Raw genomic sequence first — 16940 nt, 5'->3', positions numbered from 1 at the left:
AGCACAGCCACATAGCTACATGTTGGTAGCTGTGTACCAAGACACACGTCGACATGCTGACAAATAAAACAACAAGAAACACTAAATCTGTGACCAATGGTTCAGAAAGGTCCTGCTGCAGGCGCCTCTCCGTCAGGATCAGATTCTGGATCAGATTCAGAGGGTTGAAGTAACGCGGGTCTGTGAGCAGCCGTGTATATTCAGCCAACATGTAAACATTAAATCAACGTGCTGGACAGCCGAGGCCACACCCACTTCCTGAGGGGGCGTGGTCAGAGAGCTCATTCTCATTTAAAGGCACAGACACAGAAAACAGCCTGTTCTGAGCAGGGCTGAAGAAGAGGGGTTTACAGGCAGACCAAAATCTGATTTCAAAGCGTTTTTATGAGCAATAAACTTTAAAGACATGTTTTGGGGACCTCTTAGACCAATATATGTTGATGAAGAAGAGCAGAATATGTCACCTTTTAATGTAACACAAGTGGAACAACACAGAAAGAGTTAGCATCCAACATTACTTCCGGGGTACCAAGTCTTTCCGGAATTTCAAAATAAAAGTGACCTTCTATGCTGTCAGCTGGTTGTCAGTCACTAACCCGTATCTTGTGCTGAGAATTACAAGTGTTATACACATTTAAATAATTTAATGTAGATATAAAAATGTTAAATTGATGGTCAACGTCGTTGATGTGCTTAAATATTCATAAAAAGTGTCTGGTGCATTTTATTTACATTTTTTAACTTAAAAAAAAAAAGAAAACATAAATAAAATAGACATATCAGAGAATTTTACTTTGTCTGTCAAATATTGCAAAATATTACAAAATGACATGTAAGTATATACTGTAGGCTATAGATACAAGACATACAATTCCAAGACATACATGCCAAAAGATGGAGGATGCACTCAAGTCTGCAGAGAGAGATTCCCTGACCTGCGACAGGTGGACTTAACGTGACATCACAAACTCTTTAACTAGCACATCCTTTAAGGAGCATTTCAGCCGTCCATGTTGCCTCTGTTTTTCCCCACAAAGAGAACACTGAAGGGTTTCTCTCTCGTGTGGATTTTCTTATGTTTGTACAAAGAGGATCTCTGAGTGAATCTTTTCCCACAAATAAAACAACTGAAGGGTTTCTCCCCCGTGTGGATTCTGAGGTGTTCCACTAAGTAAGGTTTGCGTAGAAAACTTGCTTTACAAATGGAGCAGCTGTGGAGTTTATCTCTTACGTGAGCTTGTTGGTGTTCATATAAATACGACTCCTGTGTGAAACGTTTCCCACAGTCGGAGCAGCTGAAGGTTTTCTTTATGGCGTGGAGTCTCATGTGTCGGACTAAGTTGGTTTTGCGAAGGAAACTTGTTTTACAGACGGAGCAGCTGAAGGGTTTCTCTCCGGTGTGAACTTGTTGGTGTTGGTAGAAGTTGGACTTCAGCGTGAAGCTCTTGCCGCACACGGAGCAGCTGAAGGGTTTCTGTCCGGTGTGGACTTGTTGGTGTTGGTACAGGTTGGACTTCTTTGCGTAACTTTTATCACAAAGAGAACAACTGAAGCGTGTCCCATCTCTTTGGATTTCTTTGTGTTTCTGCAGTTTGTCCTTTTGGACAGAGTTTGACGCACATGAAGGGAAACTAAATGATGTTTCTCCAGTATTATATTCTTCATCACTCACAGCTTCTTTGTTCAGAGGGGTTAAACCTGACTGAGGTTCTCTGGTCTCCTCCCAATCATTATTGTACTCTTCTTCAGTAACTGGTTGGAAATGACCGTCTGGATTAAAGATCCAGTCTGCTTCTGATCCCCCACAGTCCTCTCCATCAGCTTCTGTGTCTCTGTTCTCTTCATGAAGCTGTGAGGACTGAGGTTCCTCTTCATCATCATCATCATCATCTTCACTCTTCACAGGGACAGGAGTGAATCTCACTGCTCTGATGTCCTCCTCCTCCAGTCCTTGAAGCTGGTCTCCTTCCTGACTGCTCCACAGTTCCTCCTGTTCCTCTTTAATGTGTGCTGGTTCTGGTGGGTCCTCCTGGTCCTGACTGGAGCTCCTCTCCTGCTGCTCAGGGGGAACTTCTTCTTCCCTCACTGACGGCTGCTGGAAGTCTGTGGAGAATCATGGAACACAAGTTTTTAGAAAGGTAGGGATTTTGATGTTAATCTTTAAAGCTGGGGTTGGTAGTCTCGGAAAACTAGCATGAACTTGAATGTAGCATTTCTTCATGACTCCGTCAAACCCCTCCCCCCCCTCCCCTCAGAGCTCCTCCAAAACGACGCCCCGCCTCTCATGAACGAGCGCCGCTGATTCACGACCATATGATGGTGACTGATTCAAAACCGGTCCTCACCAAAACATTCTCATAGTGAAAGTTAAAAACACAAACAAACATGGCTGCTGTTAGCACTCACAACTGTCATGCTAGCATTATCCAGTTGTCATGGTGACACGATATCAGGATAAAAGTTATAACACATATATAACACTGTAACAGCTCTACTGTTTGTTAAACCTGTTCAGTGTAGATGTTCTTAATTTCCTACAGTGGTTACGGTCAGTGAAGGCATCAGGAGAGGTGTAGAGTGTGTGAGCGGGAGAGAGGAGAGACAAGAGGAGAAGTTCTTCATTCATTCAAACATTGATTGTTGCTTTGTTGGTTGCCGTGGTAACGGCTGACAGTGACCGGTTATTAAAGGTCAACTTGTTCACGAATCAGCTCGTCATCCCTACAGCGTCCGGACAGACGCTACAGTACATCTACATTTCTGTAGGACTTACTGAATGTCATTAAGTACTTTACCAGAGACTGACAATAAAACAGACTAACCTGCTCTGTGTAAGAGGACTTCCGGGTTGTAAACAGCGTCCAGTAGTTTCTGTAGTCTCTGGTTCTCCTCTGCTGATCCTTTAAGTTGCTCCTCGTACTCTGCTATGGTTCTTTCAAACAGCTCAAATATCTCTTCAGCAGCTGCAGTCAGTCTCTGGTTCACTAACCCTCTTAGGTTTTGGACTTTAGACATTTTAGTTCACGGCACATCTTCATCTTTGATGACGAGGAGTTGATCCAAACTTACTGAATGTGTCTGATGTTTCACCAAACTGGATTAAATCAAGCTGTAGACGCCGAGCTTTTTACGGTAACCACGGAAACAACATCAAAAATCAAATATTAAACAGACGCCCCCCCGGTTGTGTCTTTGTCACTGACGCACACCGGGGGGTAAAAATCCTCAATGAAGATGAGACAGATGCATGGAGGTGAGGAGAGCTGGTTCATAAAGCACACCTGCTGCAGGTAGAGACCAAGCTAACACTGAGCCCCTCAGATAACAGGAATGCATCACTTTAATTTCTTAAAGGTGACATATTCTGCTCTTTTTCATCAACATATATTGGTCTAAGAGGTCCCCAAAACATGTCTTTAAAGTTTATTCCTCATAAAAACACTTTGAAATCAGATTTTGGCATGCATGAAGAACCCTCTTTTTCAGCCCTGCTCAGAACAGGCTGTTTTCTGTGTCTGTGCCTTTAATGAGAATGTGCTCTCTGACCACGCCCCCAATATATCCTCATCAGATATTTAATGATGGTCTAAAGATGTTTATGAGGGATGCATCCGGCTGAGAGTCTCCAGTTAACAGGGTCGCTGTTTGAACCAAAACACCGGGCGATCTCTGCCACAGCTTTTTGAGTTCAAAAGGATTTTAAAGCCGAGTTGAAACGTCTTTGCTACTCTCTCTTATCTATTATTTGTTTCGACAGGCTCCGGTCAACTCTTTTGTCCAAATTTTTTTGTCAAATGTTTCTTTTCAAAAAAAATTTTTTCAAATTTTTGAGACAGATGCATGAATTTTTTTTTTGAAATTTTATTTTCAAATTCAAATGTTTTTTTGAAAAAAAAATTTGTTCAAAATTTTTTTTTGTCAAATTTTTTTTGTCAAATTTTTTTTCCAAAAATGTTTTAGTCAAATTTTTTTTGTCAACATTTTTTGTCAACATTATTTATTTTCAAAAAAAAAATTTGGGTCAAATTTTTTTTTTTCATTTTTTTCCAAAAACCATTCACAGTTTTTCCCATCTGTGATGAATGGCATTCCTTTTTGTTTTACTGTCCTCAACTGGTCTGGTAGTGTAGTGCATTTACTTTTTTTCTCCATACGTCACTGGCCTGATTTGTACATCTACCCGGGACTTCAGCCCGCGGTCAAAACACAGACAACAATGGGGGACCAGGAACCTTTTAGTTCAGGTTGAAGTAGTTCTGGGGGCTAAAAGACCCTGGGACTCTTGGTCGAAATGCACCTATAGTGTGAATGCGTCTCTGTCAGCTCCCAGTGTTCCAGTCTAAAGAGTGACCCTGTAAACTGGAGACCTTCAGCTGAACGTGTCAGTGTTTGTGGAGTTTACACAGCTGTTGAAACACAGAGGGAGTTCCTGGGAATGCAAACTAGTTTAGTTTTTATTAAGATTTCAAAATGTCCTCATCAGATATTTAATGATCGTCTAAAGACGTTTATGAGGGATGCATCCGGCTGAGAGTCTCCAGTTAACAGGGTCGCTGTTTAAACCAAAACACCGGTCCATCTCTGACATGTCTTCCAACCTTTTACTGGTTTTCATGTTCTTTACCAGAGACTGATAATCAAACAGACTAACCTGCTCGGTGTAAGAGGACTTCCGGGTTGTAGACAGCGTCCAGTAGTCTCTGTTGTCTCTGGTTCTCCTCTTTAGTTCCTCGAAGTTGCTCCTCGTACTCTGCTATGGTTCTTTCAAACAGCTCGAAGATCTCTTCAGCAGCTGCAGTCAGTCTCTGGTTCACTAAAAGTCTCAGCACTTTGTTCTTAGACATGTTTATCAGACAGATGTCCTCAGCGTTTCCTCCTGAACCCCTCACTTTGATCACTTTAATCACTCTGTGGCTTCGTTTCGGCCTGTGCTCGTTTCAAGCTAACAAGCTAAGCTAACTCCACTCGGAAACATCCTGAATCTGTGAATTCACTTCTTAAAGTCGTCAGTCTGCACAGACAGACTCTGGTTGTTCCTTCTGACTGAATCTCAAAGTAATGAGTGGATCAGAACTGTAGGAGTGAGCGTGCTAACAGCTTTAGCTTCTTCATGGCTACGAGTCTTCTTCTTCTCTCTGACTATTTCCGGCAGAGTAGTAGAGAGAGGCGTGTTCTTCTTCTTCGTGGGTTTTATAGGCGGTTGGAAAACAACTTCTAGGTGAATTAGCGCCCCCTACAGGTGTGGATGATAGGATATAATCCGGACTGCCCGCCGTTTGTAAAGTTGTGCACACCGAAAATAACATTTCTCCATATTTAGCTACAAAACATCTTGTAGAGTGAATTTTTAAGTCACTTCGTCATCACATTTAGAGCAATATTTGTGATCTTCCTCACATTTAATTTTGTTGTGAAAAATATATTAAGTTAAAATAATTGTTAAATCCAGATGCTAAATATAAATCTAAATATTAACTATAAATATAAATGTTAAATATAAATGCTAAATATAAATATAAATATTAAATATAAATCTAAATGTTAAATATAAATATAAATGTTAAATATGAATATAACTGTTAAATATAAATCTAAATATTAAATATAAATCTAAATGTTAAATCTAAATGTTAAATTTAAATATAAATGTTAAATCGAAATATAAATATTAAATATAAATGCTAAATATAAATATAAATGTTAAATCTAGAAATTTATATTTATATTTAGCATTTAGATTTATATATAACATTTAGATTTATATTCAACATTTATATTATATTTAACTTTTATATTATATTTAAAATTTAGATCCATATTTTACATTCAATATTTTATTTATATTTAACATTTAGATTTGAATTCAACCTTTATTTCTAACATTTATATTATATTTAACACTTTTTTAATAATATTCAACGTTTCGATTTATATTCATCATTCATATTTAACATATATAGAATATCTAACATTTAGATCTATATTTTACATTCAATATTTTATATATATTTAACATTTAGATTTGAATTCAACATTTATTTTTAACATTTATATTATATTTAACATTTAGATCTATATTTTTTACATTTTATTCATATTTAGCATTTGAATTTAACAGTGATTGTAACTAAAATATATTTGTCACAACAAAATTAAATGTAAAGATCACAAAAATTGCTCTAAATGGGATAAAAATGACTTAAAATTCACACGTTTTTATGACTTGTGTGTGGAGCGCGGAGCCACACACACACCTCAGCCTTGCCAGTATGAACTTTATCCCTATATTTAATTTTCAGCTGTTTCCAAATCCCTTTCTCTGCCTTGATCACATCTAAATAAATACAAAGTTAAAGAGGAGGCTGCAGTCTGGATTAAAAAAAGTGTCTTTACGTGTCATTTAAAATCAGTTTATTGATCAAAATCCTCCCAAAACTAGAACATCATTATGCAGATTATGAACAAAACTCACACACTAGGTCTGCCCAGATCAGGAAGAGAACAATCCTTGTGATGCAAAGTCAAAGAAATCATAACTTAGAGTTTGTGAATAGAGTCTAAACTTTGGCACTCGTGTGAATCTCTGGAAAACTTCCTTTGACTTTCCTGTATTCAGCTGCATGAATATCTCCACCTTTAAGACAGAGCGATCCCTTTACAGTTGTGTCTGATGAGACTGTAGTGCCGAGAGAAAGTTAACTCACAAACGCTGCAACAGAACAGTTTCTGCCCCGTGTGGACGGTCAGATGGCGTTTCAGCGTTCCTTGTTCTGTGAATGTTTTTCCACAAACAGAGCAGCTGAAAGGTTTCTCCCCCGTGTGGGTCCTCGAGTGTCGGATCAAGTGAGCCTTCTGACGGAAACTGGCTTCACAGGCGGAGCAGTTGAAGGGTTTCTCACTGGTGTGGGTTTTTTGATGTCGGTATAAATTGGACTGCTGCGTGAAACTTTTGTCACAATCGGAGCAGCTGAAGGGTTTCTCTCCGGTGTGGATCCTCGTGTGTCTCACGAGGTCCAGTCTCGCTAAGAAGTCTCTCTTACAAATGGAGCAGCTGAAACACGGACTCTTTGTGTGACGCGTCATGTGAGCCGTCACGTTTTTCTTATAGCCAAATCTTTCTCCACAAAACGAGCAGCTGAACGGTTTCTCCTTTATCTGGAGTCTGCTGGCTTTCGGGAGTTGTTTCTTTTTGCCGGCTCGTTTAGAACATCTGGAGGAGCGAGCTGGTTTGACAGTGTCACGGACTTCATCACTCACAGGCGCTTTGTTGTTTTGCAGAGGGTTTGAACATGACTGAGGTTCACTTGTCGCCTCCAGATCATTCCTCTCATCAGTGTGTGAAGTCTCTTCATGAGGACCTGGTTGTAACTGACTGTCTGGATTACAGTTCCTGTCTGGCTCTGATCCTCCACAGTCCTCTCCACCAGCTCCTGTGTCTCTGTCCTCTTCAGTTTGGTCTTCATGAAGCTGTGAGGACTGAGGTTTCTCTCCGTCCTCTTCATCACTCTTGGCAGGGACAGGAGTGAATACTGCCGCTCCTGGATTGTGTTCTAGAAGTTGTTCCTTCCCCTCAAAGCTCATCATTCTCGTGTTTGTCATATCACCGTCAGACTCGTCAGGGTTCAGATCGGACTCAGATTCCATTAACTCCAACTCCCAACGACTGTCATCAGCCTCAGACTCAGCGGTCTGGGAAGTCTTGAGTCCGTTCTCTTCTGGTTGGTCTTCATGAAGCTGTGAGGACTGAGGTTCCTCTCCGTCATCGTCTTCACTCTTCACAGGGACAGGAGGGAATATTAACGCGCCGATATCCTCCTCCTCCTCCAGTCCTTGAAGCTGCCCTCCCTCCTGACTGCTCCACAGTTCTTCCTGTTCTTCTTTTAAATGTGCTGGTTCTGGTGCCTCCTCCTGGTCTAGACTGGGGCTCCTCTCCTGCTGCTGCTGCTCAGGAGGAACCTCTTCTTCCCTCCAGACAAACAGCTGCTGGACGTCTGTGGAGGATAACAGAAAACAAACAAGTTCAAGGAAAAGTTCCACACAGAGAGAAACGTTGCATGTGTTTTAACATGCAACATCAATACATATTGATTGAAGCTTGTGGAGATAATATGATATTTTTAGTTTTTGACTGTGTACGACCCTTTCCTGTTATTTTATTTTATATATGGGTCGTTGACAAATAAGCCTCAAAAAATGTTTTTAAAAAAAAAGTATTTCCAGAATGGTCGCGATGCATATTTTTGTGTCTGGAATAATGTGTTCTAACAAGACTTTGTTTAAACACATTAAGTTTTTTTAAGTGTTTAAATATTTTTGGTTTTTTTTACCTTTTTCTGAACTTGAACACCCAAAAAATGTCAGGTGGAGCAACCAGATATTTGTCCAAATATATACTTACCTATCATTTATTCTAACTGAAAGTTTCAGGAAGTATCCCTTAGAGTGGTTACAGTGCTTTACACATTTTATTTTTATTTACATTATATTAGGATTTTTGCATTCTATTGGCCAGGTATAAAATATACAATTTACAGTTTTAGGTTGGTTGTACCACTTGACATGGAAAGTGTTACCGTCCACCTATAAGTTAATAAAAGCTTTTCTATTATTATTTAAGAGACATCTTCAAACCTTTTAACTCAGCCATGACAGTTAGCAGGGTCCTCTGAATGATTTCATATGTTGAAGATCATTATAAACACTTACTTTCAAAATAAAAGCTCCATGAGTACGGTGGTGCCACCCTGACATTTGAGAACAAAGTTTTTAAATAACCTTAGGTGTCTTTAAACTATTGATATTTATGAAAGTATGTTTATTTCAAAGCTCTTATATGTAAAATCATGCCATGGTGTTTTAATTTGAATTTATTATTCTTAAAATATAGTTTTTATAGTGTTTTAAGTCAGTTCACTTCCTCGGACGGTTGCACCACCTGACATTTTCAGGGTTTGAGATACTTCAAAATAAAATAAATCTCAATATTTGACTGTACTGAAATTGTATTTAAAATAAGCAGGTTTTATAGAATCAATTGATGTATGTCTTCAAAATAACTAATTATCAAATTATTTCAAAAGAAAATAATGGATTCAGACACAAAAATGTGCACTTCATGTCAGTGACTCCAATATATCTGCATAAAAGATGGCTTTTGGTCAGAGAAGAAGTTTGTTTTAATGTTTAATGTTGGTGGGTGCCTTGGTTGTTTTGTCTCTAAAATGTGTAAAAAAACAAACAAAAAAACTCAATAAATATATTGATTGAAAAAAAGTGAATTTCAGGCCCTGATAAAGGGAGTAAAGTCTAACAGCATTAATCTAATCATGTAGAATATTTCAGTGTTTATGGTTTTAAGCTTGAATAACTTTATGCAGAAAGATCAATGACAGTTACAGTTAAAACCATTATACACCCTCTACAAACAGTCACTGAAAACTCTAGATAAAAAACCAAGGAAGTACCACCACTGTAAAATCATTACGAAATATAACTTAATGACCCTTGACAGTTTTTTTTGTTATGTAGATATGTGTCTGATGTATAAATTAATTAATGATCAGGCCCCACCACCACTTAAACAATGTGTGTTACTCTGCAGGAACAATCTTAGGGAGACCAGGGCATCAACAAGAGGAGACTGTTCAGCTAAACGTAGGAAGACTGCATTTGGACAGTCTGCGTTTTCAGTCAGAGCAGCAGGAAAATGGAACTCAATCCCGACCCACATTAGAGACTGTACAAACCTCAGTGTTTTTAAAAGTACACTGAAATTATGGCTCAAGGAAAAACAATCATGTGATCATCTGAATGCATCAAATTAGAGACAATGAAATGTAATTTTAAATGTGTTGTTATTAGTGATGGACTGTGTTGAGTAGTCTATGTATTGTTTTAAATGCTAGTATGTTTTCTTATCGTTTGTATTGTACATTTGTTAACATCTTCCTGCCCAGGGACCACAGATGAAAATTAGCTTATAGCTAACTCTGGCTTGACAGTTTTTGTTTTGCATGGCCCCTGTCAAATAAACTAATAAATAAAAAATAAAAAATAAAAAAATAATAAAATTTTGATATCAGCTGAATATAAAACAAACAGACTAACCTGCTCTGTGTGAGAGGACTTCCGGGTCCAGGACTCTGTGTAGCTTCTCTTTAGATCCTCTAAGTTGCTCCTCGTACTCTGCTATGGTTCTTTCAAACAGCTCAAAGATCTCTTCAGCAGCTGCAGTCAGTCTCTGGTTCACTAACCCTCTCAGTTCTTGGACTTTAGACATTTTATCAAAGATGGTTTTCCTCCTGCTGAGCCTCGTGTGCTGAGTTTCGTCTAAGCTAACAAGCTAACCTCTTGTTACGTTGTGAGCTCAAACGTCACGTGATGACGTGAATATTAAAACCTGTAAAATATAAATATCTGATATAAAATGTTAGACCACAGAGAGGGACTCTGTCAGATCTCCAGGACTGGATCTTCAGGTATCAAAACGAGCTAACATGCTAGAAACTTCAGCGAACATCACTTCCGGGTTACTTCTTTCTGATTGGCTGACTGGACGGAAGTCCTCCCGGACCTTCAAAATAAGAGCGGCACATTTTCTATCCACTGATCCGTGTGGGGTGCTGAGAATAATCAATGTTTAAAACACCCTGATTATTAATACATATTTTATTTGGGGTATAATTTGACCTTCCTGTTCCCTCCTCTTCCTTCCCCTCATGTGTTAACATTATTAGTATTTATTTATTGACAGGATTGATAACTGTAATAATAGTGTTATTACTTGTGAGCACAGCTGCAGGGTCAGTGTCAGATAAAGTGAGTTACAGCACACTCAGAAACAGCCTTTTTCACAGTGAGAGATACAACTGAGTGTTAAAATGCAGCAGGCAGGGGTTTTATATCAGAGAACACTTCTTTCACATGTGCACAGGACATGACTGTGAAAAAATATATATATATATGTCATAGTTTCACAATATTTCCTTGATGGTAAAACATAATTTTCCTGCTCCTCTCATCAATAAATCAAATTAAAAATGAAGCTTTTTGAAACAGAGAACGTAAATGTGAGAGCTAGTTGTTTATTTTTATTTTTTATTATTTGCTTTATTTTTATATTTTATTCTATTTTTTATTCTTCTATAGCATTTTATTTTTCATATGAAATCATGAAGCACATTAAAAAAAACAGACAAAAAGAAAAAAAAACCACCAAAGTGGGAGATATTGAAGTATTACATGATTAATTTAAGTTGTGAAAATAAAATAAAAGAATAATAATAATAATAATAATTCTCAGTCTATTCCAATGCATGTAATTAATAACCACTCATCGCCAAGATACACATAATGTTAATCTCATACTGTATGGTACTGTTAAATCAATGTTAAATCAATGTTAAATCATTTTAATCCCTTTAATGAAACCAAAAGCACAGATATATTTAATATTTATTTGTATATTAACAAATATATTGCATGTAAAATTAAGCCACACACTACAACATGTGTAGGCGTGGATGGGCATTTAAAACATATAAAAATGATAACATGTTATGTTTGACACATATTAAGATTAATTTAAGATCAGAAGAACTCTTTAAAGCTCAGATGTGACTGAAGACAAGGAGTCCCTTCATGTGTAATCTTTAGAGGTGACATCACATACTTTCAGACTATTAAATATATCTTTAAAAGACTGTAAGATATCAGTCCCTCCAGGATTTCACTGTTGTTTTTGTGATTGTTGCGACACAAAAAGCCTCATTTTGCGACAGCTTTCTGAAAGAATTGTGGTGAACGCTGCAGTTTGTTTTTTGGGGCTTTTTCCCCCAATAACATCTCAGGGGCGAGTAAATACGTTAAATTAGTTGTTTTTAAAAAACATTCTCTCTGTGACCACTGTGACTGTATTTTGATTATCTTGACTCACAGGAAAATGCCATGAAAGGTCTGTATTGCACATTTACGATGGTCCCTGAATGCACCTGCAGTGACAGGCGCACTGGACAGACAGTCAGTTCACGGCACTCTGAAATGCATCTTCATCTTTGATGACGAGGAGTTGATCCAAACTTACTGAATGTGTCTGATGTTTCACCAAACTGGATTAAATCAAGCTGTAGACGGTAACCACGGCAACAACGTCAAACATCAAATATTAAACAGACGTCCCCCCGGTTGTGTCTTTGTCACTAACGCACACCGGGGGGTAAAAATCCTCAATGAAGATGAGACAGATGCATGGAGGTGAGGAGAGCTGGTTCATAAAGCTCACCTGCTGCAGGTAGAGACCAAGCTAACACTGAGCCCCTCAGATAAGAACTCAGCCTGTCACAGGAAGTCATCACGCCATCTTTAAAGACACACAGCACAGGGGGACACATGGAGTCAACATGTCTTTATTCTTTCTTTCTTTCTTTCTTTCTTTCTTTCTTTCTTTCTTTCTTTCTTTCTTTCTTTCTTTCTCTCCTTCTTTCCTTCTATCTTTCGAACTTTCTCTTTCCTTCTTTCTTTCTTTCCTTCTATCTTTCTTTCCTTCTTTCCTTCTTTCCTTCTATCTTTCGAACTTTCTCTTTCCTTCTTTCTTTCTTTCCTTCTTTCTTTCTTTCCTTCTTTCCTTCTTTCCTTCTATCTTTCCTTTCTCTTTCCTTCTTTCTTTCTTTCCTTCTCTCATTTTTTCATTTTTTCTTTCCTTCCTTACTTCTTTCCTTCTTTCTTTCTTTCTTTCTTCCTTTCTTTCTTTCTTCTTTCTTTCCCTTTTTCTTTTTTCTTTCTCTTTCTCATTCTTTTTCTTCCTTTCTTTCTCTCTCTCTTTGTGTTTCCTTCCTGGTTCCTAAAGCTCACCTGCTGCAGGTAGAGACCGAGCTAACACTGAGCCCCTCGGATAATAACTCTAGTATCTATAAATAACAGCGTTGTCATGGTCACTCGTCCTGCCTGCTGTCCTCGCTCTTCACCCGTTCTCTGTGCGTGTTTTGAAGTGCCGATCAAGTGAGGACTTACGTTTATGTTCCAAGGAAGTGAAATTGATGATGTCACCGATGACATACAGGGGCTGAGGTTAAGGTGATTGTATAACATTGTGAGGCCTGATTGGTTGAATTTGCGTTGATAGTTGGGATCGTGAAATCCCAACTTCCTGGAGGGACTGAGATAAGATACAAAAGGCACGATATAAGGTGAATGATCAAACAGGGAACACACTTTAAAAATGTGGCGTCTCCTCCGATGGGTGAGATGAAGCTCAGATTATGTCGGACCCTTGTTGTGGGTTTCCCGTGCCCTCGCCCACACACTTGTGTTTCTTGACGTACTCCTGCCGAGCGAACTTCTTATCACAGTTATTACAACCGAACGGTTTCTCTCCCGTGTGAACCGTCATGTGTCTCTTCAGAGTCCCGTGTTGAGTGAAACTCTGACCACAAACCGAACAGCTGTACTGTTTCTCCCCCGTGTGGACGTTTAAGTGTCTCCTCAGGTTTCCGTGCAGGGCGAAGGTTTTCCCGCACACGTTGCAGCTGAAGGGTTTCTCTCCGGTGTGGATCCTCATGTGTAACAGTAAGTTGTTCCTGAGGCTGAAGCTCGTCTCGCACACTGAACAGCTGAACGGTTTCTCTCCCGTGTGGACCCGTAAGTGCGAGGTCAAGTTCGAGCTCTGAGCGAACCGGATGCCGCACACGGAGCAGCCGAAGGGTTTCTCCCCCGTGTGGACTCTCATGTGCGTCACCATCTCCGCTCGGGCCAGGAACAGCTTCTTACAAAAGGAGCAGCTGAAGCGTTTCCCCTCCGAGTGGAGCTTCATGTGAGTCGTTAAAGAGGTTTTGATGTGGTACCTGTTCCCGCACACCGAGCAGCTGAACGGTTTCTCTCCTTTTTTGTCTCTTCTGCGTTTCTGCAGTTGTTCCTTTTGGTCACAGCTCGCAGCGCAGTCAGAGGAGCTGATGAACGCGTCTCCAGAGTCCTTCTCACTGACGGGTTCTTTTGTGTTCTCTGACTGAGGCTCGGTGGTCTCCTCCCAGTCGTAATAACTATCATCAGTCACCGTCTCAGAGGAGTGGGACGTCTCCTCGTGAGTAGCTGGATGTGAATCACTCCCTGGATTAAAGTCTATGTCTGGTTCTGATCCTCCACAGTCCTCTCCATCATCCTCCCTGATTTCATCAGGTAGGGTTTGATGAAACTTTGAGGACTGAGGTTCCCCTTCATCGTCTTCTTCACTCTTCACAGGAAAGAAAGTGAACTTGATTACCTCCTCCTCCTCCTCCAGTCCTTGAAGCTGCTCTCCCTCCTGACTGCTCCACAGTTCCTCCTGTTCCTCTTTGATGTGTGGCGGTTCTGGTGGGTCCTCCTGGTCTGGACTGGGGCTCCTCTCCTGCTGCTCAGAGGGAACCGCCTTTTCTTTCACCGAGGGTTTCCGGGAATCTGTGAAGATCAACAACAGCTTTAGAAAACCGGTAAAACTAAGAACTCCTCGCAGGATGTGAACCCGATGTTGCAAGCAGCAGACACCGTGGTGCTGCCTTTCTGTGTGGAGTTTGCATGTTCTCTGCATGCACACATCAGTTATAGTTTAAACACCCAGACCACCATCCTGAGGGAAAGTCTGTGCTTTTTATATTCCCAAAGAAAGTCTAAAATAATTCTCTTCATTAAGTCGGGATGACGTCTTAATGTCTTTGACTCTGCCGATCACAGACAGGAGTACAGCCCTGAAGTAATCTGTGCTATGTTTTAATAATAATAATAATAACTGGTATTTACATAGCGCCTTTTAAGAAACCCAAGGTGGCTTCACAGGGTCAGGTAGGGGGTCTGGGGGGTAGGTAGGGACAACACTATCTAACGGGGAAAGGCCTTGAGGAAAAGGTGACTGCTTCTTTAAAAGTGTCCAGGGTTGGGGCGCTGCAGATGTTGGGAGGGAGGGAGAGAGTTCCACAGAGTAGGGGCTGCCACACTGAAGGCTCCGTCTCCAAAAGTCTGCAGCTTAGTCCGGGGGATGGAGAGGAGACCCAGGTCCCAAGACCGTAGGTTCCGGGCTGAAAAAATGAACGTTATCAACTTTGCTCTTTGTAAACCAGGTGCAGATAAGAGCTGCTGGATCCTGGTGTGCATAGTTTCTAAGTATCAGTGTTCTCCCAACATTCATCTCTGCTGCTGAGACGTCTCATGCTGCCATCTGCTGCTAGCTTTCAGTATCACACTTTGTCACTTCCTACATTTAAAAGAGAAAGGGTCAGGAGATAATGACAGCTGATTTAACATCACATTAAAGTGAGATTATTAACAGAATAGGACAAACCTGCTCTGTGTAAGAGGACTTCCGGGTTGTAAACAGAGTCCAGTAGTTTGTGTTGCTTCTCTTTAGTTCCTCTAAGTTGGTCCTCGTACTCTGCTATGGTTCTTTCAAACAGCTCAAAGATCTCCTCAGCAGCTGCAGTCAGTCTCTGGTTCACTAACTCTCTCAGCACTTTGACTTTAGACATTTTAAAAAGTAGTTTTCCTCCAGAAACAAACCATCAGATCTGCTGTGAGTCCATTGCAGCTGCAGAGCTAAGCTAACAAGCTAACCTCGTAGAAACTTCACACCTCGAATATTCTCAGACACGTGGAATCATCCAGGTGTCTCAGGATGTCTCTGGTTCTTTTAACTCATAAATGTAGTTTTATGTCTCTTTCTTTAACTCCTTTAGTGAAGAGTAGCCGAGCTCCGGCTCCGTCTACTTCCAGTGAGCTAGCTAACGAAGCTACTAGCATCCTTCTCTGTGAGGAGAGAGTCTGTGAGCTCTGAGATCATCCTGTCGGCTTCATCATCTTCCCCCAGTCCTCGTCAGTGAGTTATTGGGGGAGATAAAGGTTGTTATTGTCAGCTGGGAAGCTTTCAGGGAGAGAAATGTTCCAACGGAAACTGTTAGCAACAGATCTGTAGCATTCTTCTTCTTCGTTGGTGTTTAATGGCAGGCTATTACTCTGGTGGAGCAACACTGCCCCCATCTGGAAGAACTGAAAACTCCTAATCTGCCTGTTTTTAATAAATCAAGACATTTAAAGACATATATTTAAGATCCCTACAAAATAATAATAATAATAATAATAAAAAAAAAAATAATAATAATAATAATACATTTTATTTTGGGCGCCTTTCAAATCACCCAAGGTCAACTTACAGATCATAAAAACAGTCATCATTAAAACATCATAAAAACAAACAAACAAAAAGAAAGAGTAATAAATAAAAACCAAAAACTAGGGGAGTGCAGAGAGTCCAGTTAGAGGGAATATGCCAGTATGAAAAGGTGAGTTTTGAGTTGGGATTTGAATGATGTTGTGGGGTCTGACTGTCTTATGTGTGGGGGGAGGGAGTTCTAGAGTCTGGGTGCTGAGCAGCTAAAGGCTCGGGCACCCCTGGTACTGAGGCGTGACGGTGGGATGGTTAAGAGTCCAGCAGAGGTTGAGCGGAGGGAGCGGGAGGGAGTGTGTTCATGAAGGAGGTCTTGGAGGTAAGTGGGGGTCAGGTTGTGGAGAGCTGTGTTGGTGAGGAGAAGGTTTTTGTAGTGGATGCGGTTTTGTACAGGGAGCCAGTGAAGTTGGATGAGAACAGGAGTGATGTGGTCAGATGATTTGGTGCGGGTGATGATCCGGGCGGTCGAGTTCTGAATGAGTTGCAGTCTGTTGATGAGTTTGGTGGGGAGTCCGGTGAGGAGGGCGTTGCAATAATCACATATCTTCTCACCTTTTTACATTTATTAAAAAAATATCAAAATAAATTTGTACTGTATCATGTGTCTTTGGGGCGGCAGTAGCTCAGTCCATAGGGACTTGGCTTGGGAACCGAAGGGTCGCCCGTTTAAGTCCCAGTTTGGACGAAGTTTGGCAAGTGGACTGGTGGCTGGAGAGGTGCTGGTTCCCCAGCAGACCACTCCAAAGAAGATGGCTGA

At 40.3% G+C, this 16940-nt stretch overlaps 2 protein-coding genes across 2 annotated transcripts in view; both read right to left on the bottom strand.

The window, feature by feature from the left end:
- The window catches only part of LOC117828356 (zinc finger protein 135-like), a 52476-nt gene extending 41902 nt beyond the window's left edge, over window positions 1-10574 (bottom strand). The window contains exons 1-2 of the mRNA XM_034705397.1: window positions 10165-10574; window positions 2823-2900 (exon numbers count right to left, since the gene is read on the bottom strand). Of these exons, the coding sequence (XP_034561288.1) occupies window positions 2823-2900; window positions 10165-10279 (193 nt within the window). The 5' untranslated portion in view covers window positions 10280-10574. The remainder of the gene's footprint in view (window positions 1-2822; window positions 2901-10164) is intronic.
- A 2231-nt stretch (window positions 10575-12805) lies between these two features.
- LOC117828056 (zinc finger protein 160-like) lies at window positions 12806-15958 on the bottom strand. Its single transcript, XM_034705032.1, has 2 exons — window positions 15305-15958; window positions 12806-14427 (listed from the first exon to the last, which is right to left on the bottom strand). Exons 1-2 carry the CDS (start codon window positions 15486-15488, stop codon window positions 13250-13252), a joined length of 1362 nt encoding a protein of 453 aa, XP_034560923.1. The 5' UTR covers window positions 15489-15958; the 3' UTR covers window positions 12806-13249.
- Window positions 15959-16940: the final 982 nt, after the last annotated feature.

This window comes from Notolabrus celidotus, chromosome 16 (assembly GCF_009762535.1).
Source record: "Notolabrus celidotus isolate fNotCel1 chromosome 16, fNotCel1.pri, whole genome shotgun sequence".
Lineage (NCBI taxonomy): Eukaryota > Metazoa > Chordata > Actinopteri > Labriformes > Labridae > Notolabrus > Notolabrus celidotus.
The sequence above is the reverse complement of the archived record's forward strand: the minus strand, read 5'-3'. Positions and strand labels throughout refer to the sequence as shown.

Bases quoted from the DNA above. Each gene is read 5' to 3' on its own strand.
- LOC117828056 (XM_034705032.1), bottom strand. From the start codon at position 15,488: ATGTCTAAAGTCAAAGTGCTGAGAGAGTTAGTGAACCAGAGACTGACT. The intron at 14,428-15,304 runs GTTTGTCCTATT...TGATCTTCACAG, and splicing joins AGTCCTCTTACACAGAGCAG to ATTCCCGGAAACCCTCGGTG.